This window comes from Paramormyrops kingsleyae, chromosome 9, assembly GCF_048594095.1.
Source record: "Paramormyrops kingsleyae isolate MSU_618 chromosome 9, PKINGS_0.4, whole genome shotgun sequence".
In the NCBI taxonomy this organism is placed as follows: domain Eukaryota; kingdom Metazoa; phylum Chordata; class Actinopteri; order Osteoglossiformes; family Mormyridae; genus Paramormyrops; species Paramormyrops kingsleyae.
In genome coordinates this window covers 32,368,865-32,391,094 of record NC_132805.1, presented here as the reverse complement: position 1 = coordinate 32,391,094, position 22,230 = coordinate 32,368,865, and the positions used below count along the sequence as shown (strand labels likewise).

The window sequence follows — 22,230 nt, the reverse complement described above, 5'->3', positions numbered from 1 at the left end:
TGTTCACGCTGCCTATTTGCTAAGCTGACACCAAGCCTGCCGGTCGCACCGCAGAGATGACGCTCCAGAAAGGCGAACGTTCAGTGTTGATACTGTTCTTCATGTTCAGCTTTAGGGTTCCTGTCTTGAGTCAGTCGCCATCGTGGTCGTCATTGTCATCGTTATTGTCACCATCGCTGTCAGTTCCGGTTTTGCTGTCTTCACTCACTTCATCTGTCCATTTTTTTTACGTTGTGTGCACTGAGCTATGCAAACTTATCTTTTTAGGGTCAAGGAAGAACAAAAGCCTCAGCCAGCACAGTAAGTAGCAAATTACCCAGAGTGCTCTAGGCTTTGACGCCTCTCCCCCCTCCCTTGCTCTACGCCTTGTGCTACCTGTGGCTTTCTTGGTCTCCAAGACACACAACCCCCCCGCTGGTACCTGGCTGCACTTAGTGTGTCATCTGCCTTCTGATTGGCTTTAAGAGAGCTTCCTCTTGGCTTCTAACTTCATCCACATATTGGGCTGGATGCATCTTCTTTGCAGTTTGCATTTATGTCCACTTTACGGAGGAGTAAGGGGGTTGGGTCTGTAGTTTTCTTTGCTTTGTTCCTATTGGCTGGCAGTTTAACGCAGCTTCCCATCTCCATTGCCTGTAGAGTTCCTGCCTGAAAGTTTCATTTTTCATCCTTTCTAAAAATACCGCTGCTGTCCTTGATATCCCTGTTACCGCTGATGGTATCTGTAGTGCTCTAAGCTGATGGTACCATGACACCCCCCATGCCGTAATGGTCTGAACTTTGTAGGAGTTATGCAGCTGGAATACTTATTTGTTTGTTTACTTACTTCCCCTTGACTGTCTGGTCACATGATTTGCTTGTTTGAACAGGTGGTTTCCCTTTAGCGGAATTACTGAGCTGGTAAATAACGTTCTTCAGCCACAGCAAAGGTCCCAAAATGAGAGGGAGCCAGAAACGTAAGTATGACCCCGTGAGCACAGCAAAATATTCTGAGGGTCGATTGAAAAATGACTGATAACCATTCGGATTATAGAGGAGGCGGGACCAAGGCATCTGATTGGTTGGTCCCACCTCCTCTATAATCAGAATGGTTATCTCTCTGATCCAGCCATTTTCCTTCTGCCCTCAGAATATTTTTGTGTAAATAAATGTCCCATGAGTCCAGACTCACTGTGGTCCACACTTAATAAAACCCAAGGGTTTGAAATGTATGTCATTTCACACTCAGCATTCAGGCTGTCCAGAAAATATTTAGTTAATTACTGTGTTTATTAACCACTGAATGTGAAATGTTTATCCACATCGTACATTCCTGTATAGAGCTGCGAGGAGTGGAACTTAGTGTTCAAATCAGAGGTGCTTCATTCGGCATGTTACATTTTTCTTTTTGAATATTACAGCTTCCTTCTGTGCTGGAGACATTTCAGTTTGAGTTTGAGGTGAATGTTGTGGAATGAAACAGAGGAGCCTCTCTTTTTGCTTGTAGCTTAGCAAGTATAGCATTGTGCTAACAACACAAGGGTTGTGGGTTCACATCCCGGGGAGCAGAAACACAGCAATCGGAACCCTTCTCTGCACTGTAAGTCTCTTTGGATAAAAGTGTCAGGTGAATGCGGTGCATTCATACAGGTGTGTGTAAGTGTAGGCTCACGCAGCACTTAAACAGCAGATTAGTGCCCTGATGCCCCTGATATGTGAGTGAGACAGTGGGAGGGTGAGATGGAGTGAGGATCAAGTGGTGTGTGATGGTGGTAGAATGAGATGGACAGAGGGTGAGATGGTGTGTCGATGGACAGAGGGTGAGATGGTATGAGAGATGAGTGAGGTGGAAGAGACAGTGGAGTACGGTAAAGTGGAGTGAAATGGTGGCAGAGTGGGAGTAGGTCACAGGCTGACCGAGAGGGAGGATGGAGTGAGATTGAGGGAGTACAGATAGTGGAGGAGTGAGACAATGTTAGTTGGAGGTTGGGGGGGGGGGGGGGCGCCCATGTGTTAATTTGGCTGCGCTCCAGAAGCAGGTATGATTAAATGTCGGCTTACTCACCTTCCACCTCCAGCACTGTGGAGATCGTCACCCCGCTGTCTCTCCTGCCAGCTGACCTCGGGGGGGGGGGGGGGGGAGGCTCCTGGCCCACACTGTGATCCAGGCAAACGGTGGACCAGCTTGCGCAAACTCTTGTTTTCGGAGAGAAGACGGCCTTGCCAGAAGACGTCCCCACCGGAGCTGGCCCCTCCCCCCTCTCCCCTCTCCCCTCTAACCCCCCCCCACCCGGCCTGGCTTCCAGCCACCTAATGGTCTTACTGATGTTAAGGACCAAGCCACTGAGAACAACGTTTGCGGTTTATTTTCCAGTCTGTTTTTTTTCCTTGTTGCCCCATATTATTCTCTGCAAATGATGAAATGAGAGGGAAAAACATTATTTACAGCTATACTATACAGTTATAACGGTTATGACCAGAAGACGCCCCGCAGTCCATCATTGATCAGATGCCATGTTGAGGCACATTAGGTTGGAGTTCGATTCTAAAGCTTGGCTATCGGCTGAGGAAGGCTGACATGTGGGTGACCATGGGACTGTGGTCACACACACCTGTGCAGAACGACTACGCTGGAAACCTCCCCATGCAGAACACAGGTTGGCAGCTCTCACTTCAAGAGTGGAAATAAACCTCTGCTTCCTGTCCGCTGAACTATATTCGCTTCTAATGTGCCAGACCTGATTTTTGGGGGGTGTCCACCTCCTTCTGTTATCTTTTTTACTTTATATGGGCTTTAAAAACCCCTCCCCCTTTTTTTGAAGTCAGTCATTCATGGGCAGGCTGTTACTTATTTGTTTGTTCGTTTGTTTTAAAGAAATATTCAAAGCATATTGCTCATCGGACACGTGGCACATGGTTGATGCTGGGCCTGCCGACCGCAGTGCTAATTACTGTTTATGGCTGGCTTGGAAGCGGAGGACAAAACCCCCGGGGACTGAGACCTGCTCACTGGCCGCCAGGAATGGGCGTGTCCACGGGAGCCAACGGCTGCTCTACCTCGCCGGCACAGATAGTTGCCATGGCGATCCACTTTGTGCGCTAAAAGGACCGTTTACGGGGAGAGGAAGTCGACGCACTTATCCGCACCACCGGGGCAAGCGGTAAATGGATAGTGCCGGTTAATAATTCACGGCTCTGATGAAGAGTGCAGGGCACACGCGGGCGAGACCCGCTCCGATCACCGCGTTATGAAGTCAGCCTGTATTTGGTTTCCACGGCGACGCTGGATTGACACCTGTCATACAAAATGCATGCGTGTCCGGGCAGGTCAGGAGTGCCCTTCCCCAAAGGTGATTCTGGTTCCCCTTTTTCTGTTATGTCACTGTCTCACTCCATATCCCATAGGCATCCTCCCACTCCATCACCACCAGCACCATCATCTGCTGTAAATGTAGAAACTGCCTCTGAGCTCTTTGACCCACGACAGTTACATAACCCAGGAGCTACACTGGGGCACTGGGGCGCACCTTCCGCCAAGATGGGGAAGCCAACAGGCTATAAGCTAACAGGCTATAAGCTAACGGGCTATAAGCTAACAGGCTGTCTGCTGTCCAACCTCAGAACTGTGAAACGGCCTCCCCCACATCTGGCCCTCAGAAAGATGGGAGGGGGGAGGAACCTGAGAAAGTATAATTAAACTTGCAGTGCAAACCTGATACACGTCTCCCTTTGATCCAGTGGGTGCAGTGTTTTCTCTACGAAAGCAGGTGTTGAGTGTTCTAGCATCTTCAGATGAGACCTGAATCTGTACCACATACTCCGTCCGCACTGAGGTCCCAAGCGCACACACCACTGTATTAATTGGACAATTTTAAGGGTTATAGTTTGCCAGTCAAAAATTAAATTGATTGCTTCACAGTCAAGGTCCTGAAGGGCTGCTTGTTTGCCTTATGTGAAGGACATCGCTTTGTCCCCATGAACACTCGAATGACAGGAAGATTGAAACCCGGATCCCAGCCCAGTGTCCTAATCACATCAGTAAAGGTCCCCTCCTGAGTCTGGCTTGCAGTAACGCAGCACATGCGGGATTTTGGTTCACTGCCCGGGACAATATGCCAAATAATAACAACATTGATTATTCAGTTATAGGCCCAGCTCAGGGACACCCCCCATGGGTCTCAGCTTAATGACACGGTGTGTGTGTGTGTGTGTGTGTGTGTGTGTGTGCAGGTTGTTTGATCTCCACTCATACTGAAAGAAGGCCTTTTTTGTTCAGGTGCCATCTCAGAAGTCTAAGTGAGGCCTTGTTCAGGCAGAACTCAACCCAAAGCAGCTGAAATGAGGTCTCTTTGGTCAGGATAAAATTCAGAAGTGTGCCGTCGTTTTGTCAGGGCTCAACTAAAAAGGTGCCTTTCCCACTGAAGATTTCATGGGTTGTCTGTATCAGGAACTTCTGTAGCTCCGCACCACCTTCGTGTGTCACTAAACCTCTATTTTTTATATATTTTCGAACTGCGATCATTCAATGCCACACAATCGAAAACTGCATAAGAAGCGGGCTGACTGTACGTCCGAGAAACTACAATCAGACCGAGTTCCTGCAATGGGAACATGACAGCAGTTCCTGGTTTCTGAAAAAGTTCCTACAGTGGGAAAGGACCTAAAGAGGATGGAGTGAGGCCTCATTTGGCCAGGACTCCATCTAGAGGCTGAAGTGAGGCCTTGTTTTGTCAGGACTCGATCTAGAGGCTGAAGTGAGGCCTTGTTTTGTCAGGACTCGATCTAGAGGCTGAAGTGAGGCCTTGTTTTGTCAGGACTCAATCTAGAGGCTAAAGTGAGGCCTTGTTTCATCAGGACTCCATCTAGAGGCTGAAGTGAGGCCTTCTTCAGATAAGACCAGCAAACTAGGTCTACTTTGAGTGTAATTGGGTTAAATGGGACCAAAGTGGCATCTTTTTGGATCTGGGATGGCCTATAAAACAGGGATTGGTAGCAGCATTGTTTGCTTTGAGCTTCAGAATAGAATCCTTTATGGTTTCATCTGTTCTTCATACAGAGAGAATAAGGATGTTAAAATGCATTAGGTACAGAATATGATTGATGTCCTGTTGTCTTGAGCATCTCCTTCATATTGTACTCAGTGTAATGCATTGACCTGAATCACTGGTGCGATCGTGCATCAGCCCCACCAGATATGGCCAGCGTGGTGGGGATGGGGTCTGTCACGGCCACGCATGAGGCTGCGGGTGAGTGACGGGCCACGTCGGCACGACCGTGGCTCAAGGAGCGCTTAGTGTGAGCGTTTTGAACCGTTAATCTGTGAGTATCCCTCCCTGAGCTTCCATCCAGGGGATATTTGAGCTTGGCTGTTGCATTCGAAGGCACAGTTGGAGATAAAAGGGCTGTATTGGGTTCTCATTTTTAATTAGACAGACTGAGCCTCTTAACATCAATTAACTTATTGCATAACCCTTTCTCCAGGCCGTGTACTGATGGCATACACTCGCAATATACTGTACAAATTTCACATATCTTGTTCTTGTATCTGATTGTTTAACAATGTAATTAGTGTTTGGAATACTATGTTACAGAATGCATAGTATAGTTCCCCCGTGTAAGTGGTGTTTCCTCTGAGGTATAGGTGGTGTTTCCTCTGAAGTATAGGTGGGATATCCTCTAAAGTATAAATCTTCAAAGTCTGATTTAAGTTTAAGAAATGTTGCTCTGGCTTGGGAGAGTGCACGATGAGCGGCATGATGGCCGTATAGGACGGAGATGGACAGGGCTTGGCTGGTGTGCTTCTTAATCATCTGGGGAGCTTCTGCCCTTCAAGTGTCCAGAGCAGACAGTCCATGATATCGACAGACCAGGAGAGGCAGGAAGCAGCAGAAGTTATCCCAGACCCAGGGGTCGGGTGTGGGGGGGGGGGGGGGGGGGTGGCTTGTGGTGGGGGGTCATGGGGCCTGGAAATTGCAGCGAGCCTGGGAGGAGGACACATATAACTAAAATATAAAAGTGCGATATGGGGATGGATGAATTTCATTAGAGGTGTGGATTTTCAGTTACAGAAAATGGATGGATGGGTGTGGATTTTCATTTGGGGTGGAGTTTGAACGCGATAGCTTCGAGGTGACCCCCCCCCCCATGGGAACATGACCGCTTCTCCTAACTGACCTTTCACTGACCCTTCGCAGGAAGTTGCACCAGCAGTTTGAGGTGTACAAGGACCAGGTGAAGAAGCTGGGGGACGAGGCTCAGCAGACACCGGAGCAGAAGGACGGCGCGCCCACCTGCGGAATATGCCAGAAAACCAAGTTTGCCGATGGCTGTGGCCATATTTGTTCTTATTGCCAAACCAAGTTCTGTGCGCGGTGTGGTGGACGTGTGTCACTGCGATCAAACAAGGTAGGGCTCCGCCCTCTGCCCATGGTGGACGCCTACCCAACACTATCCCTTATGCTAGGGCCGAGATTAAACATAACTCAGACCAATTTCCTTAACACCAAACATCATATCACAGTTTGACCTTCACTAACCTAAAAATGTGGACAACACAGATTTGCATTGGAGATGTAGATAAATGTAGAAAACATATGAACTTATGATAGTTACTTAACTAAATGCTTTGCTCAGCCTAAAAACTGATCACAACGATAGAAAACGAAAGGTAGAAACACTTCAATTGTCTTGAACGTATAATAAGATCTGGTTGTTTGGTTGCTAACTGGTCAGAGTTTTTGTTTAACTTCATAAATAAGCAATTTGTTTTGAAGACGTGGCTCAACAGAACTCAGTTTAAAGCAATTTAATCATTGAAACTTTATGAGTTTCTCTTAAGAAATAGTGTTTTTTTTCCAAGAAATTACAGTTTTGTTACGCAGTTCTTAACCTTTGCAATTTATATATGTCGGTTAAATTAACGCAGGGTTTATTTTGATCGGTCTGTTTGAAAGTTCTCTCAAAGGAACATTTGTTTCCAAGATCTGTTGTTGCTCGTGGGAATTATATATTTTCCTAGAAAATGGTCACAAACAGTCTGAACAACTTCTCCATTTTTATCTTACATTCCCAGTTGCGAGGGCTGGATGACTTTTGTAGAGAGACCTCAAGCGTCCTGCAATTTTTAAAGTATCTCTTTATTTATTAAGTAATATAAATAATACCTGTGACGCCTTAGTGATATCGAGTTTCTTTCGCTGCACCTTCTGTGGTCACCCCCTCAAACCAGACAAGAGACAGTCTATACTTAGCAATCATACGAGGGCGCCTGTCAACTTAACTTTCACACAAACCAGAGTTACACTTGGCTGGCTGGTTACGCCAAATGACCTTTTCGTTCTCTCTCACAGGTTTAGTTACTGCTCGTAAATGTTTTACCACCGAAGAGCGCACTCGATATGGGTCATAAGTTTAGAGATGTTCTGTCTGCCATTGTCTGGTCTTTCCTGTAGCCATGTGACACATTTAACTCTGATGTCATTCTCTTACCTTCCTCTCCCCCTCTCTCTCTGTTCTGCATTCCTGCTTTCCCGGAATTGCAACAGGAGGACAAAGTGGTTAGCATCTTTCCTTATTTTACCTGCTAAATATTTATGAAGTATGTCATTTAACCCTTTAAGGTGCTGTGTGATGCAAAACCCAATATGGTTACCCCTGAAAGGAAAGAGATTTGATTTGCAGTGGGTTAAAATGTGGGGTATTAAGAAAACTAGTTTAAGAATTCATTCCATTAGTGGGATATCGGTCAGAGTAGTATAAGAAGGGGATTGGTTTCATCTGTGTGTGATTAGTCAGACTAGTAGAAGAAGGGGATTGGTTTCATCTGTGTGTGATTAGTCAGACTAGTTGAAGAAGGGGATTGGTTTCATCTGTGTGTGATTTGTCAAACCAGTAAAGGAATAGGATTATTTAATCTGTGTGTGATTAGTTAGACTAGTAAAAGAACGGGACTGGTTTCTTTGGTATGATAATAGGCAGAGCAGTAAAATTAACACCAATTTCTGTAGAAATAAAGGCAACAGCATGTCTGAACACCCAGGAATGTCAAATGGGAAAATAGTGCTGCAACAGCCCACATTTGTTTGTTCACACACCCTGCCGGGTAACTTGGATTAATCTGTGCACTGGATTTGGTCAATACTGGGGTTACTTTTTCAGCTTATTAGTTTTGTTTCCTGGTTTGTTTCCTCCATGCAGAGAAACCCTCAACAGGACAGATGGATTTGCAGTTACAGCTCAGTCTAAACTGAGTACATTTCAAAATGTGTTTATAAGACATGTGAGAAGCTTTTTGAGGGTTAGTAGGAAATTGGCTGAAGTGATTAAACCTTGCTGCCATAATGAATGTTGGGCCCTAAACTGCAGCTTGCAGATGAGCTCGGTGAGGCTTCAGAGCATCCCAGATTGGCCGAGTTTCCCTCGGCACCGCTGGACGGGGTGACCCAGAGACCGCTACCCCATCTGTGGGAGGAGGGGGTAGGGGCAGGGGGCTGTCGCTGTGCCCAGGGCCTCCTTTTGTGGTGCCAGGAGAATGGGCAGGGGATCGGTTTTCAGGATCCTGCGGGCAGGGCTGTCACAGAATCCACAGCAGGTGCAGGGCTGGCACCCAGGACCCGAGCTCAGCTCCGGAAGCAGGTCAGGGCTGCCCTCGGATGAGCCTGTTCGGTGACTCCGGGACCTGCTGATGCCAAACTGTCCACCCGGCAAATTTGTAGATCTTTGCATCATTTCCCTGAATTGCCCCCCTGAGTCTTATTCCTAGGGGCAAAAGCAGTCCCCAAATTCTTGAAATTTCCCTGTTCCACTTATTTTTGTAGTGGTTGCCCTGGAAATGTTCAGTGCTGCACCATACTTGCAAAGTTGAGATTTAAGCAGAATCTAATTGTAATGAAGTGTAATTTGGGGAGATCGATCACTAAGCTTCAGCTTTTCTGATTGGCTGCTAGGATCTGGGACGCATCCAGGCTATTGGTTGTCAAGGCTGGGAAGGGCGGCAGGGTGTGGGTTCGGCCTGGGTGGGCAGCGCCAACACCGTGGGCCCCGTTGCTGCGTATGTGGCTATGTTGAGGAGCAGGTTCCCTGGACCCTGCTGACGTTCAGGTGACCGGATTCACTTCCGAGACCCTGGCAGCTGTGCACAGACCTTGGAGCTGTGCCCCTGAAAGGCTCGGCAAAGGATGGCTTCAAACAGAAGTCAAGGGCAGCCGGCCGAATAGCGGTTAAGGATCCGATAGTTCAGATGCCAGGATGTAGGTTTTGTATTTGTGACACAAAGCTATATGATAGGACGCTATATGACGATGAGATGTGTGATGTTCATTCAAAAAGGCCACTGGTGCCTTTCCGATTGTCTTACTTCCTCTCACAGGAGTGGCGAGAGCGATATTATTTTCTATGGCAGCGTCACTCTTTCCAGTTAACTGTGTCTCAAGCAGCCAGAAAAACCACTGGATGTCACATGTTAGATGCAGGGAAACGTTAAAAGAGATAAAGAAATCGGGGTGGTTTTCTTGACTCCAATTGGCCAGCTTGCGCTTTAATACGGCTCTTCGCGGGCGTCTCCTCTTATAAGGCGGGCTGGCCGGCCGTACGCAGCGGCTCCCTCCCGGCGCTGCACTTTGCGCTCTTTGAGCACAGTTGGGCTGCGCGGCACCGCACGGGGACACTCTGCATTCTTAATAAGCCGCAATCAGCTCCGGTGTCCGGAGAATCGCGCCTGCATCCATTAATAATGAAGACATAACTAGTATCAGAGTGATGGCAAAAACATGATTAAGCTCTTCCAGCTCACGCCCGCAAGTCCTTTTTCGGCGAGTCGCCGCGTCTCCCGCGGTCTGACCTGCGAATGTCTGTCGGCAGTTTGCCGTTGTTCTGCTTACTCGTGCAGTCATTTAATAGTGATGTATCCCCCTTTTACACTTCTCATGAGGAATTAAGGATCTTTACAGGATTTTAAATGCTGAATATTTTTTATTCTGACTTTGAACTACCATTTCTTTGAGGTAGAGTCGGGGGTGGGGCTGGAGCGGGGACCGAGTGGATCGCTTACTGCGCGTAAAGGCGAGTGGCTGCATCAGACTGCAGTCAGTCTGAGCTGCCGGTGTCGCCGGTGCTGCCGAGGGACCCTGCGAGCCGAAAAAACACGTGCTGTCAGAGTGGCAGCTCCGTCGGGATTATTAGTCGCTTCGGTTCTGTCACCGCGCATCTGACCGGCACCATGGGTAAGGCACCGTGCGCTCCGTCTGATTCACTCGTCCCGATTTAATCCAACAGGTTCGCTTAATTGGTCGTGTCAGGTCCGGGATAAAATTACGTAACTGTCTATATGTTTGAGAGTGATAGCAGTTTTGAATCATTATTTGAAGGAGCGCTGTCTCGATGCTACGTTTTTGTTACAGCCATATTTATTCATAGTACGGCTGAGTGACAAAACGCATTTATAGCGTTATTAATATTGTTTTTAAGCTTACATTTATCTTGAGGTATTTAGATAATGATTAAAAGGTTTACTGTCATCCGGGTATTGTTATTGGAACAGGTATCGAAAGCAACACAATAGATGGTTAGATAACTGGTATTTGCAAATCCTTGAGGTCTTAAATGAAATAGATGGCATTTTTCTTTTTTTTTTGGTTTAATTTATTACTTATGTTTTTGAACGCTGTTATTCAGTAATAAAAAAGATGCACAAATGTCGAGCATGTCTCATCAGCTGTAGGCTAAAATTAGAAACTAATTAATTTTTTATGTCCCGCGCGTGTTGCTGAATTGTGGCATGTGAGTCGAAGATCTCACTAATAACAAGTCGTGTTTCAATGCAGTGCCTTGGTGTATTTATGCAGAATCGGAAATTATTGCAGAAATTATCACACATGAACTACAATCACAGTTCAATAAGTATAATTCGTTTGAGATTTTTTAAATAACTTCCTACTAAATTGATATTAAAGTATATCATGAGGATATTATCTTTTATATTACGTTTCAAGAAACGTTCATTTAGGCTTACGTGTTAATTTCCATAGAATCCGTACAGGTTAAATAAGTTGATGTTTATTTATTTTTGGTTTCGTTTATTCTTCGTCAGATGGATATTTATTGTGCGGATAATCAGTATGCAGTTAAAATCTATATTCTGTCCCAGCTAGACTTCACTCCTTTTAAGAGCAGAGGGTGTTAATGGGCTTTTTAATGAGCTGTGAAAAGCAGAACTGAAAGTGGGGAAACAAGCTAAAGCTATTGAATCGTTTGCACATTAGTATGTGCTATGAATCGCTATGAGCAAAATATTTTGTCTTTACTGTGATCATAAATAATGTATGGAATTATTGTAATATATCCAGTATATTACCCCCCCTCCCCCCGGTCTATTAAAAACATCAGTTTTGTTGCATATTACACATTTAAATATCCATACATCCATCCATTACCATCCGCTTATCCGGGGTACGGGGTTCGGGTCGTGGGGGGTTGCAAGTTCAGGATAGATACGCAGACCTCCCTCTCCCGAGCTACCGCTACCAGCTCTTCGGGGGGTGGGGTTCAGAGGCGTTCCCCAGGCCAGCCGAGAGATATAATCCCTCCAGCGCGTCCTGGGTCTGCCCCGGGGCCTCCTCCCTGTAGGGCAGCCGCCCAGGAGGCATCCGCGCCAGGTGTCCAAACCACCTCAAAGGGCTCCTTTCGACGTGGAGAAGCAGCGGTTATACTCTGAGACTCTCCTGCATATCCGAATTTCTCACCCTATCTCTAAGGGAGAGCCCAGACACCCTGCGGAGAAAACTCATTTCGGCCGCCTGTATCCACGATCTCATTCTTTCGGTCATTACCCACAGCTTATGACCATAGGTGAGGGTAGGAACGAAGATGGACCAGTAGATCGAGATCTTTCCTTTCCGGCTCACTTCTTTCTTAGCCACGACGAACCGGTTAAGCGCCCGCAGACGCCGCTCCGATCCGCCTGTCCGGTTCTCGATCTCGCCTACCCTCAGTCGTGAACGAGACCCCGAGATACTTGGACTTCTCCACTTGGAGCAGTATCTCCTCCCTGACCTGAACCTGAAGAGGGCAATCCACCCGTTTCCGGCTGAGAACCATGGTCTCGGACATCCCCGTCGTTTCGCACTCGGCTGGGAACCGCCCGAGAGCACTCTGGAGGTCCCCAGCAGATGAAGCCAACAGGACATTTAAATATAATAATCATAATTAATTTATAATATTTATATTAATATTATTCTTTACTGATGATGAAATAAGCTCCTTTCTTCACTTTACTGCACTAAATTTTGCAAGATTACATAGGAGATAATAACCGGGAGGCGTTTTTTGCCCACAAGAGGGCGATCTGCGAACAGGCTCATCATTGCTGAATGAAGGTTTTCCCGGAACCTCCCTGTCGGGCGGCTGTGATATAAATTCACAAGAGCTAAAATGACAGCTAAGCGCAAATGTCATGGCTGTAGGGTGCTTTCTATCTGAAGTGACTTAAAACATGTGTTAGGAAAAATAAATAAAACATCCCATGAGCCATTTACATGAAGCGAAATAACCCCCAGATGAAAAACTACTTTATTACTTATATAATAATAATATATTATTTATTTTATTATATAAGTCCGGGAGCGTCTCTCTTTTCATTAATAAAGGCATGATGTGATGTTAGAAAACGCGCTGTTTTCCAGTAGCATCAGCACAAAAATCACTCTTGGTATTTTAAACACCCTGTAAGATGATACACGCGTTTAGCCTTTGCATCTGCACCCGACCCGGGTACGAGGGCTCAGCGGGTGACTGAGCCGGGTGTTAATCATCCCGCGGGTTGGACATTCGGGTCACCGTCCAGCCCCTGCATCCCCATCATTCACACTGTCACTGCGTTTCCTGTTCACTTAAGCGGATGTAAATATAAAAGGTCTCAGCGCCGACGTTCAGCTGATACTCTGGAAATTTCTGCCGATGAACCCTGACTCGTCCCTAGCAGGGCAACATTACGCTTTATATTAATGCTCATACTGATCCCTTTAATGGCGTTTGCAGGGCTCATCGTGTGCTTTTAATATATCTGGTTATCAGAAAATCACGAGAATGACACTGGGTATTTAAGACAATTCGATAGAGATCATGATTTGAGAAAAAAAAATTCCTGAAGACAAATTATTTTGATGATAGGAGAAGCTGTTTGTAAGTCATTGGCAGCATCCAAAGAAACGTAAGGAAACGAGGTTAACGTGCAGCCCTGCACCAGGCGCTCAGTAAGTGGGACATCCGGTGGGACCTTGACTCAACCCTTTCACATCTTATTTCTCTGCGCGTCTTTCTTTCCCGTTTTGGACAGTCTTGGGGCTTCGCTCCCAGTCTTACGGCCGCAGCGTGAGCAGGTTTTCATTCGGAACGGAGCACAAAGGCGCTCGATTGAACTAATTATTACCTTAATTGAATCGGTGATGCAGGCTTCGCTCTTAGTACTGAGGGTGCACGTGATCTACAGGGGACTGTGAAACTGCGAACATAGCAGCTTGTGGTGTACACTGTGTATGTATCTGGGATGTGAATTAAAAGACAGTTGTATGTGCTGGGGGGTTGCGTATTTGTGCTTTTGGATGTGTGAGCGCCCAAGCTCCTTCTCCCCCCTATCTCTCCGCCACATAAGAATCCATGGATGCTTTTTACTTTTTTTTTTTTTTTTTTAAAAAAGAACATTCCCGAAACATATAGATCATTTCTGGCCCATATGCGTACGTGGTAAGCTGTGAGGTGTGCTCCGGAATAGCGGGCGCTATATTCAGATACGCTGGGCTGAAGCGATTCGTCTTGCTGGTAGCTGCTCTCACCTGGACTGCTGTAATAAAAACCCAGATGAGAAAGTGGGTTACATGCGAGGCGGGCAGCTATTGGGAGCCGCGACACTAGTGTCTCTCATGGCAGTTAGTGAGGTAATACGATAAAAAAAGTTTTTCAATAATTTCCAAGATGCAGGGGATTTCATGGGTTGGCTCTTGTGTTTGTTAGGGGGCGGGTTAATATGTTAGCTCATATTCCAGGGCTGCAGATTTGACACAGATCCCTCCCTCGCCATTTTTCGTGGAACTTGCCTTGGTCCCCCCCCAAGTCCTGCAGCACTTATAATGCTGGATTCGTGTTTTTGATTCGTGTGTTTGCCTGGTAGTGAAAGCCACCCCCCGACTGAGCTCCACATTACACCCGAAATGTAAGGCAGGATTGGGATCCGCAGAATTTAATTGGCCAATAAGATGAATGAATGACATAATGACATTCGGGCACATTGCGTTACACGAGAGAAACCTTGAGTCCGTATCAGATTGTTTCCTTCGATAAGATACTGCAGTGTCGCCCATTTAAGTTCAGGCGAAGCAGGTTTAGGGTAATAACACCAAAAAGGGGAAACCATAGCAGCTGATAACGACTTAATGTTTTGCCGCCCTGCTAATATTTGTGTCATTTGCTGTACTTTTACAAAAAGAAAAAAAAGAGCTGTCGTTGTGTATCGATGATTCCAGCATATTGGCAGTTCTGTTTTCGGTCTGGCTGTGGAAGCACACATCGCTTATGTGTGTAGCTTATATGTGGGTGTGTGTGTATGGGGATGGGGGGTTGTAGCCCCCCCCCCAATAAATCAAAGTCAGCTAATATACCCCCCAGTAATCACGTTTCCCCCGTAATGGGTGGGGACCTCAACCCCAGCAATGTTCCAGCCAAAGTTACGCCCTTAATGCGGGGGGAGAGGGCACCAAAATGTGTTATGAATTGACGATGAGCCCCGACTCGTCTGTTACAAGTCCCTGTCTACACGCAGCCGCTTCCAGAGGTTGAAATCTAGGCGGGATGGGAGACCTGGATACCCGGGAATCAGTGCGATTGACGGCGGCTGGCTGGGGCGCCGCGCTACGGCTTGACTTTATGCTAATCGCGCTCGGGAGGTGTAAGTAAGTAGGTCAGTTCTGATGTGTGATTCGCAGCCCGTCCGTGACGGAACTGGGATAGAAAAGAGGGAGGAATCGCGGGAAATATGTAAATGAGCAGCTGGTCCGGAAACGCCGCTCCCTTAGCGCGGCCTCGGACCCGCATCCGTCCGTGATGACAGGAACGACTTGTTTTTCTTTTACCGTTCCTACGCGGTCTTCTCCGTTTCAGTGGGTCACTAATTCTCCCGAGCAGTTGGCTGAGTAGCGGTTTCTGACATGCGCTCCTAACGCGAAGGTTGCTGCTTTGGAGGCCATCGCTGTTGTACCTTTGAGTGTGATGCCAGACATGCTCCAGTGGATTATTCCGTTGAGGACCTGAATGTCATCTTAACTTCAAAATGCGTGACGCTGAGAGAAAAAAAAGATGTTTTTGTGTGCAGTCATTAACCTGCACTGACATTACTAATTTATCTGTCAGCTTTACTAGTAGTAGTGGAATTAAAAAATGTCTATGGCCTTGGCGGTTAAGGCAGTATAACAGTCAAGGAAGTTTATCTAAGGAAAGCTTGGCAGCACAGGGATTGGGGGAATCCTTCTGTTATACCCTTGAGTAAATGGGGCGTAACCCCAATTACCTCAGTAAAATACCCTTGTGAAGATCCATTAGTTTACTATTTTACAATTGTGATATGGTGCTTAATCGGAAGTGCTTCAGTAGCTGCTCATCCGTCATTTTTTATTAACTATGTTTTTTTAATAACCAATATTATTATGGCATTAACAAGCTGAACCAATGAGGTACAGTGTAGAATTGTTGTGCTGTTTGGCACGTTCTGGGTAAAACCTTTGTAATGTGGGGATTTTAACAGTTATTAGTAGCCAAATGAGAAAAGCCTGAAAGTCTGGATTTTTTTTTTTAGGGGGGGGAGGGGTATGGTGGAGGGGGTGGAGTTCAAGCTGGGGGGAGAATGGGGGGGAGTGGTCCTGAGTGACTCAGGAGATCGGCAGCACCCTTGTTCCCTTCGCTGTGTTCGCCTTGCAGGGCGTTGATGTAGTGAGTCAGTGCTTAGGGGGTTGGGCGTGGGGGGGGGGGGTGGGGGTGGGACAGCCGTTGTGGGAGACTGGGGAGGGGGCTTGAGGGGTGGGCTGTCACTTTCCTCTGAGCTCTCCGGACACAGCAGTGCAGGGAGCCATGCACTGGACTCCCGGCGGTTCCTCCTCGCTGTCTCTCTTTCCGTGCGGCGAGTGCGGTGATGGACGGGCCGGGAGGTGCTGCAGCCATCAAACAGGTGTCTGAGGCTTCTTGGCTTCTGTCTTGGGTCCCGCGGAGGGAGCACGCAGTGCCCGGACCGGAGGCACACGGGAAGGATGGAGGTCTTTAGGAAGGGGAACCTCACAGCGGCGGTTCTTATCCTTCCATTATGCCGTGTTTATTTAATTGGATCGGAACCGAAGCCATATCGACCGGAGCCCCAGCGTCCGGCATGGTCCTGAGCTCCTCTATCTCATGCTCTCCTCGGTCCGTGGCCATGGGACGCTGTGCTGTTAGGGGGAGGGGGGGGGGCGCTGGGATGGAGCTGCAGTGGCTACCCAGAGTGATCAGAGTCCCCTCCCTCTGCTCCCCACCCTTCTGGAGATTTATGGTGCTAATGTGTTCTGCGGCGGCGTGTGAGCATGGTGGTGGTGGTGGGGGGGTTGGGCGTGTGGTCCTGCTCTTTGTCCTTGTAGATCTCTCAGTCTTGATGTTCCTGCCAGTCCTCAGAGTGGCTTGGTAGAGGGGCTTCTAGGTGGATCCGCCAACCCCCCCCCCCCCCCCCCCCCGATTGTGCAGCGTTTATCTTATAAGGTCCCAGCGTGAGAGTGAGTGGCTAGGGGCTGGTTTTCGCATTAGTTCTTGCGGTTCTGCGGCTTTCTCAGAAATCCTACCTCACTAACATTATTAGCCATTAGCAATAGTAGCTTCAGATAGCTGGAGCGCCTCTGAAAATGGAATTAAAATCCGTGAGCTACACATGTAGCAGCGATAAATTATTATGGACAGTTCTCTATGAGACCAGCTGTAGTTTATGACAGTTTTTGTTTGAGTTTTTTTACCAGTTTGACAGCTATTGTTTCCCAGTGACACAACTAGACAATATGAAAGACTTCATCAGTCGTTGCCAAGAATCAGTTGGATTGTTTAGTTATGTCTGTTTGTTTGAGTGCATAGGCGATTATTGAGGTCTGCTATGTCGGTCTGCATTAAATTACTCTAAGCAATCTGGATTATAATTTGTGTTATGATCTGGGTGCCCTAACTAGCGTGTGTGTCCCCCCCCCCAGGTTATCTGGGTATGCAACCTGTGCCGAAAACAACAGGAAATCCTCACTAAGTCCGGGGAATGGCTGTGCAGCGGGATCCCCACTGCGGCCCAGAGGGCAACCTCCACTGAGGGGCCCCGGGGCCCACGGCTGGAGGAGGCCCCCCGCGAGAAGAAGGCCAAGCTCCAGGGTGCGGCCCCTTCCCAGGGAGCCGCGGGGGACGTCGCCGCATCCACGCCTGACCGGAGCAGACCCCCCGGGCTCCAGCGCCAGCAGTCGCTCCGGAACGGCTCGGGGCCGCAGCGTCCTGAACCAGGCGACGTGCTTGTTGACAGGTGAGCTAATCCCCCCCCCCCCCCCGCAAACTCCACCCTTATTTCTTATATCTTATTTCTTTTGGTGTGGAGGCAGAATTCTCCTTTAAAGTGTGGTGGGGGTTGGTCTCTGCATTTTCTAGAATTTTCCCGATAGGTTACAGGACATGGATGAAAAGGCACATATGGCAGGTGGGGGCGTTGAATTGGGCGGCAAGCCAACAGCAGACAAAAAATAATGTTCCTGGCAAATGATCCTCCCCCCAAACACCATCTCGCTGACATTCAATCCAAAGGGGTTCCCCTAAAACAGCTGTACTGAAGGTTGATGGCCCCCCCATACCTGCTAATTGTCTGGTGTTATTTGGCCGGTTCCCCATTTCTGCTCCCTAATGCTCCGATGCTGAGAAGCAGGATGAGGGCTTGATGTTACCATCACGGGAAAACAAAACTACACAAAAAAAACGAATGAGCTGGGAGATAAAGGTTGCATCGTTGGTGTGCTGGCAGTAAGTATGGGCTGTACTTTCAGGTGAATTCTGTTTTAGTCATGCGTATGGCCATGCTGTGTACTTGGAGTTGGTGCACTAACAAATCCGACCACAGGGGGGTGTTCGTCTTCCTTGTTTGGCTCAGAGAGGACGCAGGGGCGCCGGGCGCAGTGATGTCGGATATTAAAGTCACTCGATTCCTGAGCAGCTTCCTTTCCCACGAGTTCAGACGTGGGCTTTTAACTGTATTGATTGTCCGTCCGCTGGACAGCAATCCTCCTCATGGCAGAGCCGCTGGGCTGGCAAGAGAAGATGCCGCCTTCCCGTAGGCGTCCCTGAGAGAACATTTCACGGGCCCCTGTTTGGGCGGTGGCAGGCGGAGGCGGGGGGGGGGGGTTGGGGGAGGGGCTTATGTGCCTCCTAGCTCAGTGGATGGGCATCTGATTGGCTCCACCACTGTCCCCGCCCCACCCCTGGCGAGCCTCTTGCCGCTGACCTTGCAGTGATGCAACCAGCCCCCCCCCCGGCATGCTTCAAGCTAACTCCCCATGCCAGAGCTGTGACCAGGGCCCTGCGAGTTTTAAATCAAATGTCGCCTGCCCCCCCCCGCACCCCTCCCCACCCTCGTTTACAATCACACTCCCAGCTTCCTCCAGCAGCTGTCCAAAGTGGCTTAGTGTTCGCCATGCCGTTGCTGTGCTCGATCCCACCCCGCCCCCCCCCCCTTTCTCCTTTGGGCATCTGGGCTGCTTCAGCCATACACCTCCCCTTCATGGAGAAAACCAGGCGTGTCTGGAGAATCCGCTTGTTAGCGGCTAACGAGGGGGGAGACGCCTCGGATTAGGAGACCGAAAACCTGCTTGGCGGTTCACCTTTGTCTCCTATTCCTTGTCTTTGGTTGTCACATACGCTTCTCCAGCGAGTTTCCGCGATGGACGTGCCACAAATCCCCACTGCAGAGGGAATACAGCCACCATGTGGCTCTCTGACCCAGGCCCTGCCTCCGTTAGTTTTTTTCTTCCTTGAGTCTTACACGTTAGATGCATTTCTCTTCCTCTCTGCTGGGGGAAAAGCTTTCCTGTTACACTTCCCTACCTTCGAATGCACATACCTCAACGTGCTGAACGCGAGCGCTGCTGACTCTGGGCCACGAAACTCAGCAGCCGGGTGGCATGTTTGCCTTTGTGGCCACGCAAACCCAAGAGCCCCTATTTGAAAGCCCCTGCTGCTGAAGAGGACCCTGAAACAGAAAGGGTGACTGTTTTTAGGGCAGAGGTACAACAGTCCAGCAGTCTTTGACTGGCCCTTTTCGTGCTGCGTCCACAGCTTGGGGATAAATTGTTTTAGACAGAGAATAAAAGATGGCCCATATTCCTTTGTAAGTTTTTTTTTCTGTCTATAAAGGAAGGGAGGGGGGAATCTGTCAACCATGACAGAAAGTGTACACTGTTTATTCCCAGCATGCAATATGTTTGGTATCTTCACTGTGCTATGATGCATCTCTTCTGCTTCTAATACCAGGATAGATGGCGATTATTTTCCATGCTGTTATGTATTACACCTAATTGATTAATATCCAAGCTTGTTAACACCATATTTAAAATGTATAACAATTTATAACAATTATTTAATTTGATTACGAATTTAATTCGCTTATTTTACGGCAATCAATGAATTAGTCATATTATACAGGCAACTACTTATTACAAATGACTAGTTTCTGGTTTCCGAGGCATAAAAAGCAACATGATTTATGTTCGTAGCGGCAGGGAACGCTGTGTTTTGATTGGCTGATGGGTGTAACTTGTGATCTATTGATTATTGTTCAAAGAGGAATAACGGCTGGGGCTTCAGTACAGTGCAGCGGAGTGAAATGTCGTCATGCTAGTAGGTTTCCCGTCTGAAATTTCAAGAGATAATGGAGATGATTGAAGCGGGTGTGTGTGGGGAGGAGGGAGGCTGTCCGTAAATAGACCTCCTACAGAATAAGTAGCTACGGTCAGTTTCATTAATCTTAAAGAATGCTTAAATTAACTCTGAATCTATTTCACCAAAAAGTGCTGACAGCCTATTTATAACCTGAAATAACTTTGAAAAGGGTCTAATTTATCTTGGTCTCCAAGGTGTCATTTGAATGAACACAGATACTCAAGGACAAGTCACAGTGGAGAGGTTGAAGAGACAACAATAATTACGCTGGGATTAAAATTTAATTACTTCCTTGTGTTTCTTGAGGTTTTATTCATTGAAACCTCGCTCCCTTCCTCTATGTAAAACCCCCTAGCGCTGTCTTTGGAGCTTCGCAGAACAAGCCGTGATATAACGCACAGCAACCCAGCATATAATCCCCGAATTGTTTTATATTTATACCCAAATCTTCGACTTATGTCGTGAGGAAATTGTCGTTAAATTATTGAGTGGCTTTTAAAGTATGGAGAAGTGGACTGATACTATGTACAATTTCCAGTGGGAAAAATAATCACACTTTTCTAGTTAAATGGTTTTATTAGCGATTTATTATTATTTGAATAATAATGATGATGATGATCATCATAATAAGGAGGCTATGAAATGCTATATTGTGGGTGCTCTCTTCTGATGGATTTTGAGCTGGTCAGTAGATGTGCGTCTCCCCGGTGCGGGGTAGGGTGCCCCGGGGGCGCGTGTCACCAGTGAGGCGCGCGCTCCTTCCGGTCTCCCCGACTATTCTATCTGCCTGCGTATAGAGAGTGATTACTGCAACTAAACACGTATTTTGTTGATTTTCGTAATTTTGTCATTTCCTATTCATATAAAATAAAATTTTGTCACTAGCTCATATAGTTCATTACTGTATTTTTCTATGCTGTTCTGATTTTTTTTCTTTCTTTTTAAGGCCTTGTAGATGTCAGGCATTAGTTTCCTGTACTGACAAGTAAGATTTAATATACGTTTTCAATAAAGTGACAGACGATATGCGTGTTATGAGATCAGGGCTGATTTAGCATCTATGCAAAGCAAATCTTTATACGCTTGTTGTCACATGGTTTACATTCCGTCGTTGCCAGCCAGCGCCGTTTCTTTCTTTTTTTGTAAAAATGTGTCGTTTTCTGTGCACTGCGACTCTCATCCAAGCTCTGATCGCTTGGGGGGCACGGAATAGGCTCCTGTGATTTGTGAGTAAACTCTGTCGGAGCCATTAGATTTAATTTCTGTAGAGAATCCCCCTCCCTTCCCCTTGTCGCCCCCCCGATCCACCTCCACCTCCACCCACCCACCGACCGTGTAGATCCCAGTCCCCCTCCTCAGACTCGGTGTAATTGCATTAGGATGCCTTGTCCTGCGCCTTTATTACTTAAGAGAGTTGATGCTTGGCAGCCAGATGTGGCCGAAACCCTCAAGACAGCATCGCGCCCGCCGCTCCTGCGCCTCTGTCCGCGTCCAGTGAGCGGATGGATGGCAGTGTTGTAAACCGCCCTGAGAAATGCAAGCCCCTGGTGTTCCGGCCAGGGATGCCCATGAAAACATGCTCCGCCGTCTCTCTCTCTTTCTCTCTTTCGGTTATTTTTTTTCATCCGCTGTGGAGAAATTTTGCCACAGGCAGGCGAAAAAACAGCCCCTGCACCTACATTTCCTCTAAGTTGGGAGCATAATGACTGAACACGCCGCGTCCGTGTGCTGCTGCTGCTTATCAAAGCGTACTTTTGACCAGGATCGGGAGAAATATGGAACTTGATCGCCGTCTTTTTTCTCCGATGTTTCCGAGGAGGTGGGAGCGGACCGAGGACAGGTGGACGTGTCGTTTGTGAAGGAAAAAGGGGGCCGCACGGAAGAAAGGGAGAAAAGAAGGGGGGAGAAAAAGGAAAAATGCAGTTTGAGACATTGCGTCAGTTTTGTAGCTCTGTTTTATCTCATTTCAATGGGGCTTTCTCGCCGCCTCAGAATATCCTGCAGACGGAGCTGCTGGAGCAGGCGCTCGGCAACATCGGGTGAGCGATCCCTTTGAAAAGATGCTGTGATTTATGGAGGCTTTCCCAGCAGGGCTATCGGGGGTGTATGCATGCCGAGAGGAGCTGGGAGGAGGTGTGGGGGATATGGAGGAGGGGGGGGGGGGGGGTCCTCGGCGATCGATCGCTGGCGTTTTGCGAGGACGTATCGGGAAATTGCAATTGAAAATGTCCTTCACCGAAGCTGCCCGGGGAGGATGGCGAGGTTTTTTCGCTGGAGGTGTAGAGGATGGTGGGCAGT

At 47.8% G+C, this 22,230-nt stretch overlaps 1 protein-coding gene and 1 long non-coding RNA gene across 8 annotated transcripts in view; one reads left to right on the top strand and one right to left on the bottom strand.

The window, feature by feature from the left end:
* Positions 1 to 22,230, top strand: part of rims2a (regulating synaptic membrane exocytosis 2a) — a 158,263-nt gene that overhangs the window by 26,472 nt on the left and 109,561 nt on the right. For 6 of the 7 annotated variants that reach the window (XM_023811005.2, XM_023811039.2, XM_023811024.2 and 3 more), the window contains exon 1: positions 21,293 to 21,971. In XM_023811005.2, the coding sequence (XP_023666773.1) occupies positions 21,850 to 21,971 (122 nt within the window). In that variant the 5' untranslated portion in view covers positions 21,293 to 21,849. Of the gene's footprint in view, positions 1 to 267; positions 301 to 869; positions 957 to 6,173; positions 6,385 to 7,523; positions 7,536 to 17,219; positions 17,534 to 21,292; positions 21,972 to 22,230 lie in introns of those variants that run through there. The other variant, XM_072716797.1, reaches the window with a different exon arrangement.
* On the bottom strand, positions 5,904 to 7,719 carry LOC140592708 (uncharacterized). Its single transcript, XR_011993136.1, has 3 exons — positions 7,468 to 7,719; positions 6,154 to 6,269; positions 5,904 to 5,960 (listed from the first exon to the last, which is right to left on the bottom strand). It is a non-coding gene; the product is annotated as an uncharacterized lncRNA (long non-coding RNA).